Source organism: Protomyctophum bolini (genome assembly GCF_963924005.1).
Source record: "Protomyctophum bolini genome assembly, chromosome: 13".
Taxonomy (NCBI): Eukaryota; Metazoa; Chordata; class Actinopteri; order Myctophiformes; family Myctophidae; genus Protomyctophum; species Protomyctophum bolini.
In genome coordinates, this window is record NC_137874.1 from 39,747,075 (window position 1) to 39,765,971 (window position 18,897).

Sequence of the window (18,897 nt, forward strand, 5' to 3'; positions counted from 1 at the left end):
AAAAAAATACTCACTGTTACAAGTAAAAGTCTGGAACTCAAACTGTACTTGACTTTACAAAAGTTTTGGCATCAAAATGTACTTAAAGTACCAAAGGTTTAAATGCAGAATGTCCCGTTTTGAAGTTGTCAAATGTTTTAACATGTATAGTTTCAAAATAGCAGATCTGTCCAGGCTTAAAGAAATATGTACCCGTGGTTCCTGAATGAGGCCTGTGTGTGTGTGTGTGTGTGTCTGTGTCTGTGTCTGTGTCTGTGTCGGTGTGTGTGTGTGTGTGTGTGTGTGTGTGTGTGTGTGTGTGTGTGTGTGTGTGTGTGTGTGCGTGTGTGTGTGTGTGTGTGTGTGTGTTAGTATCAGGATCAGCTTTCCTCTGTTCCAGTTCATTCTTTGCTGAAAACCGAATACCCGAATATGATTAATATTATATATCGTTCATGTTTTTGTTTTTTTACCAGTTTTTGTACCATTGCTGTCATGGCCGTAACTTTGTTGTAGAACTACATGAATGGTAAAAGACATGATTACATTTTGATCATGTCATGCATCACCACAAAAATAATTCCTTCCTTCCGTTCCTTATGGAAGGCAACCCTGGTTCTTTGGCAATTCAGCAGATCTACAGGTTGTAGATCTGGTATTTCCAGTAGGCAACCAAGTGTAAAATGACTTATATTTGATCTTTAGTTTTTTATTTGTTGACGAAATTGTCAATATATTTAGTGTTAGTTTTAGTCATCATACATGTAGCTTAGTTTACATTTAGTTTACAGTTAGTTTACATTTAGTTTACATTTAGTTTACATTTAGTTTTCGTCAGTGAAAAAGGTAGTCGACAGACATTTTCGTCTTAGTTTTAGTCGACGAAAACACTGGTATCTGCTTCAGGTCTTAAAGGGACATTTTTCAATGTCATTAATATACCTTAGAGCTGTTGTGTGGAAATAATAAAAAAGTCCCCCCATGCTGTGTTTCCTAGAACTGGAGGTCTGGAAAAGAATCATTAACATTATGAAGTACATCTCAGTGACATCACAAAGATGTACTTCATAATGTTAATGATTTTTATCAGACCTCCAGTTCTAGGAAACACATAATGGGGGGGAGGGGGGACTTATTTCCACACTACAACTCTAAGGTATATTAATGACATAGTAAAATGTTGAATGAGTGGTATTCCCCTTTAACACCTAAACCCCAATATTATAACATCAATTGGCATTAACATGGTCAGTAATATCATCAGGTTATTAACCCATTTTGACCTGAGATCAGATTAAAATAAATGTCTTCTACGATTTTTCAAAAATAGCTAAAGCATAAAATAATGCTAACACCAAAAGGGGTTCCCGCCCAAAATGGGTTAATGTTATTATTACCATTATTGATTGATCAAGATGCTCCATCAATCTATAATTAATCATCATCATATAATTATCGTCTTTGTCTTCATCATCATCATCATTCATTGTCCAGAGTTAGACAGATCTAGGTAAGATCTTCAGAGGACCACCAGGACCAGTGTGAATGAATGGAAAGAGTGTGTCAGTGAACCTGTGTGTGAAGGTGTGTATGTGTGTGTTAGTATCAGGATCACAGAATGACAGCTTTCCTTCATTCCAGTCCAGTTGGACTCTGATCCTCTGAGGCTTCTGCTTCAAGTTCAATGAGAGAACAGTGTTTGACCCCAAGGAGAATGCTCTGTATTTACCTTGTTCTAAGTATATTATCCACAGTTGACCCCGTGTGGTTCCCTTCCTCTGAAGGGACTCTGCTAACACACCTACATACCAGTGTGAATTGTCTCCAACCTCAACATCCCAGCTGTGACTCCCTGAGTTAAAGCCCTCAGAACCAAGGACAAAGCCGAGCTGGTCAAATCTCTCTGGATTGTCAGGGAGCTTCTGTATCTCTCCCTGTCTCACGCTGGTCAGATCATCAGACAGGGTGCATCCTGGATAGGCAGTGTTGGGGTCCAGAATGACAGGAGTGTAGGAGACAATGTCCTTCATCTTGTCCCAGACTCTGAAGGCCAGGTTGCCCAGGTGTTTGGCCACGTCTATCAGTGCTCCTGAGACCGGCTGTGGGTCCTGCAGTGTGAGCTGGACTCTCTCCATCGTGGTCTTGTAGTTCTGCAGGAATGAGATGTGTTCAGCTCTCAGCTCCTCCTCTATGGCTCTGATCGTGTGTGAAATGGTTGATATGTCTCTGTTCAGACCCTCCATCTTCTTCTTCATCATCTGACTCTTCTGCTGCTCTTCCTCCCTCAGTTCGGTGATCCTGGCCTCCTCTTCATCATGTAGAAACTGATGAAGCTTCTTAAACTGTTCCTTCATCTGCGTCTCTGTGCGCCGGGTCTGGAACGTAAGGTGTTCTGCTGTTTGGTCGTAGTTTGTTTTAGTTTTATTAAAGACCTCCAGTTTGTCCTGTAAAGGCTTCAGTGATTTCTGGACCTCCTCCTTGTAATCCAGAGCAACTTCATCGACAGGCCTGATTCTGTGGCCGGTGTGTTTTTTAGAATCTCGACAAACAAGACACACTGGCTGTTGACATTCCAGACAGAACAGTTTGAGTCTCTCAGCATGCAGACTGCAGAGATCCTCAGAGCCTGCTGACGTTCTCTGTCTCTCCTGTGTGAAGGCCTCACACAGGTTCCTCAGAGCCAGGTTACAGGGTGGAAACCCCATTGAATTTCTCCTCTTACAAACTGGACACTCCTTTATTTCCTTCCCTTTCCACCAGTCCTGTAGACAGTCTTTGCAGAAGCTGTGGCTACACGACAGGATAACAGGATCTTTAAAGGTGTCGTGACAGACAGGACAGGAAAATTCCTCTTCCGAAAGACACACCTTGGCAGCCATTTGGCTTTTCAGTAAAGCTACAAACACTCAATGCTCAAGACAGGAAATCCAGCCAGTCAGTTGTGGTAACACTCTGTCTTCTAGGATGTTCCCTGAAGTTTACTTTCGCAGTGAATCGAGCAGGCTCTTGTTAAAGTCCATTCAGTTGACAGAGTCAGCAGCAGGTTGTTCCAGTGGTCTGGGTCACTATTCCCTCCTGTAGCTGTGGATGGAAAGACTGTCTGTCCTCCTCGCTGGAAGTTGTGCGTTTGATCCAAAGTGCAATCTTACCGTCTCAGGTGAGGGGTGGAGCTTTGACAGACCTGTTACACAAGTTCTATCACACACCCACATCCACACCCACACCCACACACACACACACACACACACACACGCACTTACTTGCTTATGGTCCACTTATGTCCTTAACGGTGAGTTCTTTGATGGCTAAAGTGTCCAATCCTGGAATTACATGTTTTATTGCAGGTGGGGCATGGGTAGGTTGTAGTGGTGGTAGTGGTAATGGCAGTCATGGGTGTGTTCCTCCTGTGTCTCTGTTGCCTCTGTTGCTGTCTTCTGACAGTCCTGTCCTCCTCCAGCCTCTGGGTTCCTTGGTGACAGCGCTGCCGCCATGAGTCACGGTCCTCCAGGTCCTCAGGCCTGATCTTACATTTCCTCAGTGAGGTCTTCAGCTGGTCTTTGTAGCGCTTCTTTGGCCCTCCTGCCAGGCGCTGGCCATGGTGGAGCTGGCCATACAGCACTCTACGGGGCAGCCGATCTTGGGGCATCCGTATGACGTGTCCGAGCCAGCGCAGTTGGTGCTGGGTGATCATGGCCTCAATACTCCTGCAGTTGGTCTTGGCAAGTGTTTCAGTCTGAGGTACATGATCACGCCAGGTGAGGCCAAGGATGCGCTGCAGGCATCCAACATGGAAGCGCTCCAGGGCCTTGATGTGACGGCTACATGGGGTCCATGCTTCACAGCTGTAGAGGAGGGTGGTGATACAGACAGCCTGGTAAACAGAAACTTTGGTGTGCAGATGAAGGTTGTTGTTTTGGAAGACCCGTCGCCGTAGTCTCCCAAAGGCAGCTGATACCTGCTTGATCCGGTTTTGGATTTCACTGTCGATACTGCAGTCTTCAGAGAGGATACTGCCCAGGTATTTAAATGATGGAGTTATTGTAAGTGGCTTGTGGTCGATGGTGAAGGCAGGCAGGGTGTGTGGGGTACTGGAGCTCCATTGGCAGACCACTTCTGTCTTGGTGGTGTTGACAGACAGGCTCATCCTGCTGTAGGCCTTGACAACCACAGCAAGGATGGACTGGAGGTCCTGTGGAGAGTGTGCCACAAGAGCACAGTCATCTGCATACTGCAACTCAATGACCTGCTCTGTGGACAGTTTGGTCTTTGCCTGTAGCCTCCTGATATTAAAAAGGTTTCCATCCAGTCTGAAATCCACTAAAACACCACTGCTGGACTCAAGCTCCTTATGGAGAAGATGGGTAACACACAGGAGGAAGACATTGAAGAGCAGAGGTGCCAGCAAACACCCCTGTCTTACCCCTGTGCGTACAGGGAAGGATTCAGACTCTAGTCCTCCGATGGTCACACGGGCCATCATCCCGTCGTGGAACTGGCGGAGGATGCTGACAAACTTGGCTGGGCAGCCAAACTTGCTAAGCACGCTCCAGAGGAGCTCCCTGTTGACTGTATCGAAGGCCTTGGAGAGATCGATAAAGGCCATGAATAGGTCCTGGTGTTGTTCCCGACACTTCTCCTGGAGTTGCCGTGTTGTAAAAATCATGTCAACCGTACTCCTATTCTTCCGAAACCCACACTGTGACTCAGGTAGAATTTCCTCTGTGATGGTATTAATGAGCATCACCTTGGCCAGTACCTTGCCAGCAACTGGTTGTGGTGGGCCGGTCTGGTTGTGGTGGGCCGGTCTGCATGGGCCAAATTCACGCAAAAATGCCCGGGCCGAATATTTGTCCCAGTCCAGCCCTGCGTGGCGGTTCTGAACAACCATGTATCCGACAGACTCAAGGATGGCACTGCACTCCGTGTGGTGCTGTGGAACACTGCACTCCGTGTGGTGGTGAGGAACACTGCACTCCGTGTGGTTGTGTGGAACACTGCACTCCGTGTGGTGGTGAGGAACACTGCACTCCGTGTGGTGGTGTGGAACACTGCACTCCGTGTGGTGGTGAGGAACACTGCACTCCGTGTGGTGGTGTGGAACGTGTGTGTCAAATGTCAGTGTGGCGAATGGTTCTCGAGTTAGGTGGATTAGAGACGTACATACACACATACAGAGACGTGGTTCGGAGTTTGCAGCTGTTGAAGCCTCGTACTCAGACAGACATACTTACATACATACAGTCAGAAATACACAGCTGTTGAAGCCTCGTACTCAGACAGACATACTTACATACATACAGTCAGAAATGCACAGCTGTTGAAGCCTCGTACTCAGACAGACCTACTTACATACATACAGTCAGAAATACACAGCTGTTGAGGCCTCTTACAGACAGACATAGATACATACATACAGTCATACACACTCGGTCACTCATTGGGGCGGTTTGGCACCGCTCAAAAAGGAGAGAGGACAGATGTAAAATCAGGGTACTAAAGTTTAAAAAGCCAACATGTTTCGACTCCTTAGAGTCTTCATCAGGGCATGAATGATAAACTCATCAGCTGTTAGTCAGACCTTAGTCCTGTAACGTTTCCCAAGCCGTGGGTTATTTTTGGCACCAATTTTTATGATTTTATTTTCATTTTCTTGTCCTGCATTTCCAAATATATTTTTTTATGATTGTAACTATTTTTTACCAAAACAAAACAAAGAATTTCCATGAATTAAAATAAAAAATAATAACTTGTTTAATTCCACCAGTCACATTTGTGAACACTTTTTGCTTTAGATCAGTTTAATAAGTAACAACACAGAGTCATATCTAGAGAATGAGACACATCAAAGCCCAGGACTGTATATGTGATATTTTTTAGGATTGATTTTAAAATTATTTTACTTGTCTATAAAGCTCTCAATGGTTCCTACCTACATGACTGCCTGCCTAAATATGTCCCAAATCGCCCGCTAAGGTCTTCCACTGCTGGCCTGCTCGCTTTGCCAAAAAAAATGGCAACTAAAAAATACGGGGAAGCAGCTTTTTGCTTCTACGGGCCGTCGGCATGGAACAAACTCCCACTGTACCTTCGTCAGGCAGCCTCTGGAGACATTTTTAAAGCTCAGCTCAAGACCCACTTCTACAACATTGCTTTTAATTGATCTTTTATTTTTTTCACTGTATTGCATTACTGCTTGTTCTTAATGTTGGTGCCTTGCTTTTCTTTTATTCTCCATTTTTCTGTAAAGCACTTTGAGCTGCATTTCATGTCATGAAAGGTGCTATACAAATAAAGTTTTATTATTATTATTATTATTATATAATGTGTGTGATAGGTTTCACCACCATGCAAGTCATGAACCAATAACTCCTAAGCTTCAACAGCAGACACACTGTAGATCCACTTCATCATCTTCAATTCCAAGTGAACATGCATGTTCCTTCCTTGTTATACAACTCACTGCCTTCAACAGGTACAACTCAACGTACAGTCATACACACAGTACGTTCACTTCAGCCACAGTCACTGAACATCAGCCACCCGGTTATTGGGTCCCCAAATAACAGCAATAGTACACCTTGAATCACATTAGTATAGGCCTGGCTACGGCACGGCTTACAACAAGCAGCAGCAGCAGCAAAGAAAGGAAACACAGGGACAGACATACGGATGGACACACATAGCTGTTCATAGGAGTGGCTAGCACCACTCAAAATATATATATATGGAAACCGTTCCTACCTTGAGCCGTCTTCTACTGGATGTCATCAGTTGTGTAGGACAGGTGATGGCCATGGGGTCAGGGGTCAAACTGTGACGCCATCAGTTGTGTAGGACAGGTGATGGCCATGGGGTCAGGGGTCAAACTGTGACGTCATCAGTTGTGTAGGACAGGTGATGGCCATGGGGTCAGGGGTCAAACTGTGGAACAGTTAAAGAGACAGAGTCCCTCTCTCTCTACAGTGATCCTCGGACGAGCCCTCCAGCGGCATCTCCAGTCATCTCCATCCTCCATACTGTACATCCTGTATCCTGTCAAAACATACAGTACACATGCAGCTTAGAACTCTACAGACAGGTACAGTCACTGAACAGGTTTAACTTCCTGCCAGTCAATAATAGGGCTGCCGGTAAGGATCATTTCATATTGGATAATAGGTATTCAGCAACAGAGCAATTTAGGGGGCAGTCAACAAAGGCCTCAACTTGATCTGTAATTTGCATTTTCAGATGCTTTTAAACCTAATGATAAAGGGCTCAACAAACTCTACATTGTGCAGGGCAATGTAAGGACGTTTATAAAATTGTAGGACAAAATTGGGATTAAACGGATGGTGTGAAAATAGCCGCTCTAGAAGCTCACAACACTGTGCGGAGAGACTCATTTTGTGTTCTTGTAGATCTGCTATTTCCACTCGTTTGGCTCTCTGGGAAAACGTCTAATCTCTCTGTGATAGTTGACCGAACGGTCAAGGCTCCAAAAACACAGCCAAAGAGTCCAAGAATGCCCTTTTGGGAGTTTAATTCACCTTTCCAAACACCAGCAGTCCAGTGCACACTATACAACCGTGCAGCCTCGACAAAGACGGGAAAAAAACAAGATTGGCCAAAATAACAGTCGTACAAACAGAAACACACTGAGGACAACACACTATGGAACAACAGCTACACAGACGAGAAGCTGTAACAGACCATTTACCCTTATGCTGCGTTCACATGGAGTCAGGCAAGCGGTAGACGGCAAACGGCAAAACCTGCTGGACGGCACGGAACACATTGATTGTGATATAAGCTGGCACTCCCATGTGACAAGTATGTGTGCAACGCCAACGCCTTCATCTTCTACGTAGGCTCAGACTTGTTGGTGTGAGTAGAAACATAATGCTGATCTTCTATAGAGCTAGTATAGAGTAGAAACATAATGCTGATCTTCTATAGAGCTAGTATAGAGTAGAAACATAATGCTGATCTTCTATAGAGCTAGTATAGAGTAAATTCTAACGTATGGTATCACCAGTTGGATTGGAAACCTAACTATAAAATACAAATCTGAGATCCTTAGATTAGCCCAAATGGCAGGTAAGATCATGGGTCTGTCTACGCCTCCGATCACCCCCCAGGTCATCTTTGCGCAGGTTAAGAAAATTGTGTCTGACCCCTCCCATGTACTATACCCCGAGTATCGGCTAATGCCATCAGGTAGGAGATACGAGGTACATGCGTGCAAATACAATAGGTACAAGCATTCCTTTGTCCCTCTGTCTGTCAATCACACTCCTCAACAGTGTCCTTGCAGAGGGCAGACAGGGTAGAGGTCGAAGGTTATGAGGTGATGTTCTTTTTTGCACTAGGTATGTTGGTGTGTGGTTTTTTAATGTTGTACGGGTCACTGTGTGCCTTTGTTGTCTAGTATTGTATTGTATTGTAATGTATTGTATTGTATTGTATTGTATTGTGTTGTAATGTATTGTATTGTATTGTAATGTATTGTATTGTATTGTGTTGTAATGTATTGTATTGTATTGTATTGTATTGTATTGTAATGTATTGTATTGTATTGTATTGTAATGTATTGTATTGTATTGTAATGTATCTGTATGCTGCAGGGCGGGTCCTTGGGGTCCAAGACAAATTTCTTCCTTGGGAGACAAAATAAAGAAACCTTGAACGGTAAAAAGATTTAATATTTTAACTTTGATGCCTGTTCCGTTTATACCGTCCTGCTCCCGTCCACTAGAATGACTCCTGGTTTGCCCTGATCCCATGTGAACGCAGCATTACTCCTGGTTTGCCCTGATCCCATGTGAACGCAGCATTACTCCTGGTTTGCCCTGATCCCATGTGAACGCATCATTCCTTCCCAAAGGGCCCTATGGCAGCTCTCACGCAGGCTGTTACCCGTTAGTGTCAACCACGGTCTAACTGACTCTGATAACCTGCAGCCTGCAGGGTCCCTTTTATAGGGAGTGAGACGTACCAAATCACATCACAGCAGTTAACTCACAATGAGCACAAACACAAGGCCCATGAGTTAACACGCCATTACTAATTAAGGTTTTAACAAAACAACTTAAACATCAATTTCCAGGACGTCCATTCATACACAAACTATAGTCTCTTTTTAAATAAGATTGCTCTGGAATCAAACACGCCTCCTCCTCCTCCTCTCTCTGCAGAACTTAAGGGCACCTTCCCAATCAACAGGACTGCCACTGCAGAGTGCAGAGGGGAGAGGGGAGGTGACTCACAATCAATTCAACTTTCGGTTCAATAGATCAACATATTTAATACCATGAATAGTAGTACACTATAGTAGTATATGAGTGTTCTTCAGTACTGTAGTACCACCTGGTATGGATGTACTGTACTGTTATTAATCAGTACTGTAGTACCACCTGGTATGGATGTTCGTCTGCAGCCCTAAAGTCACAACTGCTGCAACAACTGAACATTTTGTTCAAAGATTGTTGGACAACAACAACTTCGGAAACTTTATACATCCACGTATGATAACAGCATCCTAAGGTTAGCGAGGAATATCACCTCTAATACTAAGCATGTGTTGTATGGAGAATATAGGTTGCTACCTCAGAGAATGTGTTAATATATCATGCAGTCTTAAAGAGGCACTATGTACCTTATTTTTACTGAATAAACTGTAATTTTGTCCAATCTGTATGGTATGTGTTAATGCAAAATAATGTATACAATATGTATGTTAATACAATATAACTTATATAGCTTGTATTTTGTCTCCCTGTTCTTCTATTGAGACATTTAAAGTCGTGTCAAAGGTCATGATCTGGCATTAATTCTGACCAGTCAGAATTAATCCTGTCATGATTAAATTAAACGTATCCCCCGAGCAAGCAGGCCGGCTCTATTAGCTCAATGGTATAAAAAAAGAGAAATGTCAGCACTTGTGCAGGAAAGCAGGTTAAAATGTGTGGTAGAAAAGGACAGTTACATACTGTATAGTAGTGCAGCTTTAACTGGAAGAAACCTCTGGCAGAAATAGACTCCATAAAACGGGTGTAATATTTAACATACTGACCTGTGCTCAGCGTCATATAAAATGTCATAACTTTTAATGTTTTAAACGTGGGAGTCAATGTTGACGCAACTGAACGACGTTGTGTGGTAGATCATGTTTATTTGATTTCCCAAATCATTCTTATACATAATTATGTCTTTCATTCAGACCTGTAATTTCAACAGAGAAGGTACATATGCCTCTCTACACACTAAATAAAAAAATAACTAAAAAGTACAGTGAACAGTGAAAGTATCATATATCGTACATAAGTACCCCGCAACATTATTTATAGTTTTAATTTATAGTAGGCCTAATAATAGCCATCAATTGATTAATATTACATTTTATACTGTTGATAGTTTCATCATCATCATCATGTCTAACTATGTGTGTGTGTGTGTGTGTGTGTGTGTGTGTGTGTGTGTGTGTGTGTGTGTGTGTGTGTGTGTGTGTGTGTGTGTGTATCAGGATCACAGAGTGACAGCTTTCCTCTGTTCCAGTTCATTCTTTGCCGAAAACCTGAATATGATTAATATTATATATCGTTCATGTTTTTGTTTTTTTTACCAGTTTTTGTACCATTGCTGTCATGGCCGTAACTTTGTTGTAGAGCTACATGAATGGTAAAAGACATGATTACATTTTGATCATTAATGGATGATGAAATGATTTATTTCCACACAACAACTCTAAGGTATATTAATGACATAGTAAAATGTTGAAAATGAGTGGTATTCCCCTTTAACAGGTTAATTTATACACCTAAACCCCAATATTATAACATCAATTGGCATTAACATGGTCAGTAATATCATCAGGTTATTAACCCATTTTGACCTGAGATCAGATTAAAAAAATGTCTTCTACGATTTCTCAAAAATAGCAGACCTACAAGCTCCTAGCGCGCCACTCGGTGGCGCGCTACGAACTTGTAGATCTCCTATTTTTCAATAGCTAAAGCATAACATAATGCTAACACCAAAAGGGGTTCCCTCCCAAAATGGGTTAATGTTAACATTATTACCATTATTGATTGATCAAGATGCTCTATCAATCTATAATTTATCATCATATAATTATCGTCTTTGTCTTCATCATCATCATCATCATCATGTCCAGAGTTAGACAGATCTAGGTAAGATCTTCAGAGGACCACCAGGACCACCAAGGCATGGAAAGAGTGTGTCAGTGAACCTGTGTGTGAAGGTGTGTATGTGTGTGTTAGTATCAGGATCACAGAATGACAGCTTTCCTTCATTCCAGTCCAGTTGGACTCTGATCCTCTGAGGCTTCTGCTTCAATGAGAGAACAGTGTTTGACCCTGAGGACCCTGCAGTGTATTTACCTGCAAATAAGTATATTAACCACCGTTGAGCCCGTGTGTACCCCTTCCTCTGGTGGGACTCTGGTAACACACCTACTTCCCAGAATGTATTGTCTCCAACCTCAACATCCCAGCTGTGACTCCCTGAGTTAAAGCCCTCAAAACCAAGGACATAGCCATATTCAAATCTCTCTGGATTTTCAGGGACCTTCTGTATCTCTCCCCATGTCACGCTGGTCAGATCATCAGACAGGGTTAATGCTGGATGGGCAGTGTTGGGGTCCAGAATGACAGGAGTGTAGGAGACAATGTCCTTCATCTTGTCCCAGACTTTGAAGGCCAGGTTGCCCAGGTGTTTGGCCACGTCTATCAGTGCTCCTGAGACCGGCTGTGGGTCCTGCAGTGTGAGCTGGACTCTCTCCATCGTGGTCTTGTAGTTCTGCAGGAATGAGACGTGTTCAGCCCTCAGCTCCTCCTCTGTGGCTCTGATCGTGTGTGAAATGGTTGATATGTCTGTGTTCAGACCCTCCATCTTCTTCTTCATCATCTGACTCTTCTGCTGCTCTTCCTCCCTCAGTTCGGTGATCCTGGCCTCCTCTTCATCATGTAGAAACTGATGAAGCTTCTTAAACTGTTCCTTCATCTGCGTCTCTGTGTGCGGGGTCTGAAACGTAATGTGTTCTGCTGTTTGATCGTAGTTTGTTTTAGTTTCATTAAAGACCTCCAGTTTGTCCTGTAAAGGCTTCAGTGATTTCTGGACCTCCTCCTTGTGATCCAGAGCAGCTTCATCGACGGGCCTGATTCTGTGGCCGGTGTGTTTTTTAGAATCTCGACACACAAGACACACTGGCTGTTGACATTCCAGACAGAACAGTTTGAGTTTCTCAGCATGCAGACTGCAGAGATCCTCAGAGCCTGCTGACGTTCTCTGATGTCTCTCCTGTGTGAAGGCCTCACACAGGTTCTTCAGAGCCAGGTTACGAGGTGGACGATCCGTCGAAGATATTTCCTTACAAACTGGACACTCCTTTATTGTCTTCTCTCGCCACCAGTCCTGCAGACAGGCTTTACAGAAGCTGTGGCTACAAGACAGGAGAACGGGATCTTTAAAGATGTCGTGACACACAGGACAGGAAAAGTCCTCTTCCGAAAGACACACCTTGGCAGCCATTTTGCCTTTTCAGTAAAGCTACAAACACTCTGCTCAAGACAGGAAATCCAGCCAGTCAGTTGTGGTAACACTCTGTCTTCTAGGATGTTCCCTGAAGTTTACTTTCGCAGTGAATCGAGCAGGCTCTTGTTAAAGTCCATTCAGTTGACAGAGTCAGCAGCAGGTTGTTCCAGTGGTCTGGGTCACTATTCCCTCCTGTAGCTGTGGATGGAAAGACAGTCTGTCCTCCTCGCTGGAAGTTGTGCGTTTGATCCAAAGTGCAATCTTACCGTCTCAGATGAGTCAGGTGAGGAGTGGAGCTTTGACAGACCTGTTGCACAGGTTCTATCTCTCACACACACACACACACACACACACACACACACACACACACACACACACACACACACACACACACACACACAGTGTGCCTGATTCAGTGTGCACCACACATACTGAATTGGTTGAATTCAATTCAATTCAATTCAATTTTATTATAGTGTCAAATCACAACAAGTTGTCTCAAGACACTTTACAACCAACAAAGATCCACCCAGAGCAAGCAACATTGCGACAATGGTAACGAAAAACTCCCCTTTAGGAAGGAACGTCAGGCAGTCAGTTGATGAATGAATCAAATGCAGACTTCCCCTTCCTTCTCCTGGGAGAAGAAAGCACCTGTACACATTTCATCATACAGGATTTACAGTTTGTAAGAGTAGTATTTCCAAGGCAATTATTTGCAATAATCTTAAATGTACTTGGCTGCTTAACAACACTGCTGGCTTGCTGCAGGTATAGTTAGCCTACTTGGGAACGATGCAAGTTGGGAACCTAGTATGCAATATCCTTTTTAACCGTTTTATTCCGTTTTATCTGTCTGTGTCTGAAGCAAACTGACTGTGAAAAGTGGACTGGTTAAGTAATCAAATGACAGGTGTGTCATTAGCCTCTGCTGCAGCAGAGGCTGTGAACTCTACAGATGAGACACTGACAGAGCCTGACCAGAGCCTTTACTCTACAGATGAGACACTGACAGAGCCTGACCAGAGCCTTTCTCTACAGAGGAGACACTGACAGAGCCTGACCAGAGCCTTTACTCTACAGAGGAGACACTGACAGAGCCTGACCAGAGCCTTTACTCTACAGATGAGACACTGACAGAGCCTGACCAGAGCCTTTCGTGGCGCCAGGGCTGGACTGGCCATCGGACATACCGGGCATTTTCCTGGTGGGCCGCGACCGTAGGGGGCCGCCATGATTTACAAAAAACCAATAGGCGGCAGGCCACCAGGAAAGGTCCGGGCGTGCTGCCATTCTGCCAGTGCCATCATGATAATGTCACTGTACCTGTATATCAGTGAGTGACAAATAAACCCTCTACAAAGGGTTGTGTAGTTGTCTGTTGGTTTGTATTATTTATGTTGTTCTGTAAAAGTGGTGGTATTATTAGGGGCTTGTTTGTTTGTGTGTGCCGCGACGGAGCGGGGCGGTAAAGTTTCTGCTATATCTGTACGCTGGTTGTGGTGGGCCGGTCTGGTTGTGGTGGGCCGGTCTGGTTGTGGTGGGCCGGTCTGGTTGTGGTGGGCCGGTCTGGTTGTGGTGGGCCGGTCTGGGCCAAAATTCACGCGAAAATGCCCGGGCCGAATATTTGTCCCAGTCCAGCCCTGCGTGGCGGTTCTGGACAACCATGTATCCGACAGACTCAAGGATGACACTGCACTCCGTGTGGTGGTGTGGAACACTGCACTCCGTGTGGTGGTGTGGAACACTGCACTCCGTGTGGTGGTGAGGAACACTGCACTCCGTGTGGTGGTGTGGAACACTGCACTCCGTGTGGTGGTGTGGAACACTGCACTCCGTGTGGTGGTGTGGAACACTGCACTCCGTGTGGTGGTGTGGAACACTGCACTCCGTGTGGTGGTGTGGAACACTGCACTCCGTGTGGTGGTGTGGAACACTGCACTCCGTGTGGTGGTGAGGAACACTGCACTCCGTGTGGTGGTGTGGAACACTGCACTTCGTGTGGTGGTGTGGAACGTGTGTGTCAAATGTCAGTGTGGCGAATGGTTCTGGAGTTAGGTGGATTACAGACATACATACACACATACAGAGACGTGGTGCGTTTATTGCCACCCAGCGGAGTTTGCAGCTGTTGAAGCCTCGTACTCAGACAGACATACTTACATACATACAGTCAGAAATGCACAGCTGTTGAAGCCTCGTACTCAGACAGACCTACTTACATACATACAGTCAGAAATACACAGCTGTTGAGGCCTCTTACAGACAGACATAGATACATACATACAGTCATACACACTCGGTCACTCATTGGGGCGGTTTGGCACCGCTCAAAAAGGAGAGAGGACAGATGTAAAATCAGGGTACTAAAGTTTAAAAAGCCAACATGTTTCGACTCCTTAGAGTCTTCATGAGGGCATGAATGATAAACTCATCAGCTGTTAGTCAGACCTTAGTCCTGTAACGTTTCCCAAGCCGTGGGTTATTTTTGGCACCAATTCTTATGATTTTATTTTCATTTTCTTGTCCTGCATTTCCATTTTTTTTTAATGATTGTAACTATTTTTAACAAAACAAAACAAAGAATTTCCATGAATTAAAATAAAAATAATAACTTGTTTAATTCCACCAGTCACATTTGTGAACACTTTTTGGTTTAGATCAGTTTAATAAGTAACAACACAGAGCCATATCTAGAGAATGAGACACATCAAAGCCCAGGACTTTGTATGTGATATTTTTTAGGATTGATTTTAAAATTATTTTACTTGTCTATAAAGCTCTCAATGGTTCCTACCTACATGACTGCCTGCCTAAATATGTCCCAAACCGCCCCCTAAGGTCTTCCACTGCTGGCCTGCTCGCTTTGCCAAAAAAAATGGCAACTAAAAAATACGGGGAAGCAGCTTTTTGCTTCTACGGGCCGTAGGCATGGAACAAGCTCCCACTGTACCTTCGTCAGGCAGCCTCTGTAGACATTTTTAAAGCTCAGCTCAAGACCCACTTCTACAACATTGCTTTTAATTGATCTTTTATTATTTTACTGTCTTGCATTACTGCTTGTTCTTAATGTTGGTGCCTTGCTTTTCTTTTATTCTCCATTTTTCTGTAAAGCACTTTGAGCTGCATTTCATGTCATGAAAGGTGCTATACAAATAAAGTTTTATTATTATTATTATTATTATTATATAATGTGTGTGATAGGTTTCACCACCATGCCAGTCATGAACCAATCACTCCTAAGCTTCAACAACAGACACACTGTAGATGCACTTCATCATCTTCAATTCCAAGTGAACATGCATGTTCCTTCCTTGTTATACAACTCACTGCCTTCAACAGGTACAACTCAACGTACAGTCACACACACAGTACGTTCACTTCAGCCACAGTCACTGAACATCAGCCACCCGGTTATTGGGTCCCAAAATAACAGCAAAAGTACACCTTGAATCACATTAGTATAGGCCTGGCTACGGCACGGCTTACAACAAGCAGCAGCAGCAAAGAAAGGAAACACAGGGACAGACATACGGATGGACACACACAGCTGTTCATAGGAGTGGCTAGCACCACTCAAAATATATATATATGGAAACCGTTCCTACCTTGAGCCGTCTTCTACTGGACGTCATCAGGTGTGTAGGACAGGTGATGGCCATGGGGTCAGGGGTCAAACTGTGACGTCATCAGTTGTGTAGGACAGGTGATGGCCATGGGGTCAGGGGTCAAACTGTGACGTCATCAGTTGTGTAGGACAGGTGATGGCCATGGGGTCAGGGGTCAAACTGTGACGTCATCAGGTGTGTAGGACAGGTGATGGCCATGGGGTCAGGGGTCAAACTGTGGAACAGTTAAAGAGACAGAGTCCCTCTCTCTCTACAGTGATCCTCGGACGAGCCCTCCAGCGGCATCTCCAGTCATCTCCATCCTCCATACTGTACATCCTGTATCCTGTCAAAACATACAGTACACATGCAGCTTAGAACTCTACAGACAGGTACAGTCACTGAACAGGTTTAACTTCCTGCCAGTCAATAATAGGGCTGCCGGTAAGGATCATTTCATATTGGATAATAGGTATTCAGCAACAGAGCAATTTAGGGGCCGTCAACAAAAGGTCTCAACTTGATCTGTAATTTGTATTTTCAGATGCTTTTAAACCTAATGATAAAGGGCTCAACAAACTCTACATTGTGCAGGGCAATGTAAGGACGTTTATAAAATTGTAGGACAAAATTGGGATTAAACGGATGCTGTGAAAATAGCCGCTCTAGAAGCTCACAACACTGTGCGGAGCGACTCATTTTGTGTGCTTGTAGATCTGCTATTTCCACTCGTTTGGCTCTCCGGGAAAACGTCTAATCTCTCTGTGATAGTTGGCCGAACGGGCAAGGCTCCAAAAAGACAGTCAAAGAGTCCAAGAATGCCCTTTTGGGAGTTTAATTCACCTTTCCAAACACCAGCAGTCCAGTGCACACTATACAACCGTGCAGCCTCGACAAAGACGGGAAAAAAAACAAGATTGGCCAAAATAACAGTTGTACAAACAGAAACACACTTTGAGGACAACACACTATGGAACAACAGCTACACAGACGAGAAGCTGTAACAGACCATAATATACCCTTATGCTGCGTTCACATGGAGTCAGGCAAGTGGTAGACGGCAAACGGCAAAACCTGCTGGACGGCACGGAACACATTGATTGTGATATAAGCTGGCACTCCCATGTGACAAGTATGTGTGCAACGCCAACGCCTTCATCTTCTACGTAGGCTCAGACTTGTTGGTGTGAGTAGAAACATAATGCTGATCTTCTATAGAGCTAGTATAGAGTAGAAACATAATGCTGATCTTCTATAGAGCTAGTATAGAGTAGAAACATAATGCTGATCTTAGAGCTAGTATAGAGTAGAAACATAATTCTGATCTTCTATAGAGCTAGTATAGAGTCAATTCTAAGGCATGGTATCACCAGTTGGATTGGAAACCTAACTGTAAAATACAAATCTGAGATTCTTAGATTAGCCAAAATGGCAGCGAAGATCATGGGTCTGTCTACACCTCCGATCACCCCCCAGGTCATCTTTGAGCTGCAGGCCACCATTGGACAGGTTAAGAACATTGTGTCTGACCCCTCCCATGTACTATACCCTGAGTATCGCCTAATGCCATCAGGTAGGAGGTACGAGGTCCATGCGTACAAATACAAGGTACAAGCATTCCTTTGTCCCTCTGTCTGTCAATCACACTCCTCAACAGAGTCCTTGCAGAGGGCAGACAGGGTAGGGGTCGAAGGTTATGAGGTGATGTTCTTCTTTTTTGCACTAGGTATGTTGGTGTGTGGTTTTTTAATGTTGTACGGGTCACTGTGTGCCTTTGTTGTCTAGTATTGTATTGTATTGTATTGTATTGTAATGTATTGTATTGTAATGTATCTGTATGCTGCAGGGCGGGTCCTTGGGGTCCAAGACAAATTTCTTCCTTGGGAGACAAAATAAAGAAACCTTGAACGGTAAAAAGATTTAATATTTTAACTTTGATGCCTGTTCCGTTTATACCGTCCTGCTCCCGTCCACTAGAATGACTCCTGGTTTGCCCTGATCCCATGTGAACGCAGCATTACTCCTGGTTTGCCCTGATCCCATGTGAACGCAGCATTACTCCTGGTTTGCCCTGATCCCATGTGAACGCAGCATTACTCCTGGTTTGCCCTGATCCCATGTGAACGCATCATTCCTTCCCAAAGGGCCCTATGGCAGCTCTCACGCAGGCTGTTACCCGTTAGTGTCAACCACGGTCTAACTGACTCTGATAACCTGCAGCCTGCAGGGTCCCTTTTATAGGGAGTGAGACGTACCAAATCACATCACAGCAGTTAACTCACAATGAGCACAAACACAAGGCCCATGAGTTAACACGCCATTACTGAAGGTTTTAACAAAACAACTTAAACATGAATTTCCAGGACGTCCATTCATACACAAACTATAGTCTCTTTTTAAATAAGATTGCTCTGGAATCAAACACCCCTCCTCCTCCTCCTCGCTCTGCAGAACTTAATGACACCTTCCCAATCAACAGGACTGCCACTGCAGAGTGCAGAGGGGAGAGGGGAGGTGACTCACAATCAATTCAACTTTGGGTTCAATAGATCAACATATTTAATACCATGAATAGTAGTATACTATAGTAGTATATGAGTGTTCTTCAGTACTGTAGTACCACCTGGTATGGATGTACTGTACTGTTTACTACTGTTATTAATCAGTACTGTAGTACCACCTGGTATGGATGTACTGTACTGTTTACTACTGTTATTAATCAGTACTGTAGTACCACCTGGTATGGATGTTCGTCTGCAGCCCTAAAGTCACTAAC

The 18,897-nt window shown here is 44.1% G+C and overlaps 2 protein-coding genes across 3 annotated transcripts in view; one reads left to right on the top strand and one right to left on the bottom strand.

The window, feature by feature from the left end:
• The window catches only part of zbtb20 (zinc finger and BTB domain containing 20), a 480,443-nt gene that overhangs the window by 278,209 nt on the left and 183,337 nt on the right, over window positions 1-18,897 (top strand). The window lies entirely within an intron of this gene.
• Window positions 1,458-12,743, bottom strand: LOC308327672 (uncharacterized protein). Its single transcript, XM_080781197.1, has 4 exons — window positions 11,143-12,743; window positions 4,400-4,615; window positions 3,310-4,168; window positions 1,458-2,875 (listed from the first exon to the last, which is right to left on the bottom strand). The coding sequence occupies exons 1-4, from the start codon at window positions 12,508-12,510 to the stop codon at window positions 1,476-1,478; spliced, it is 3,843 nt and encodes a 1,280-aa protein (XP_080637323.1). The 5' UTR covers window positions 12,511-12,743; the 3' UTR covers window positions 1,458-1,475.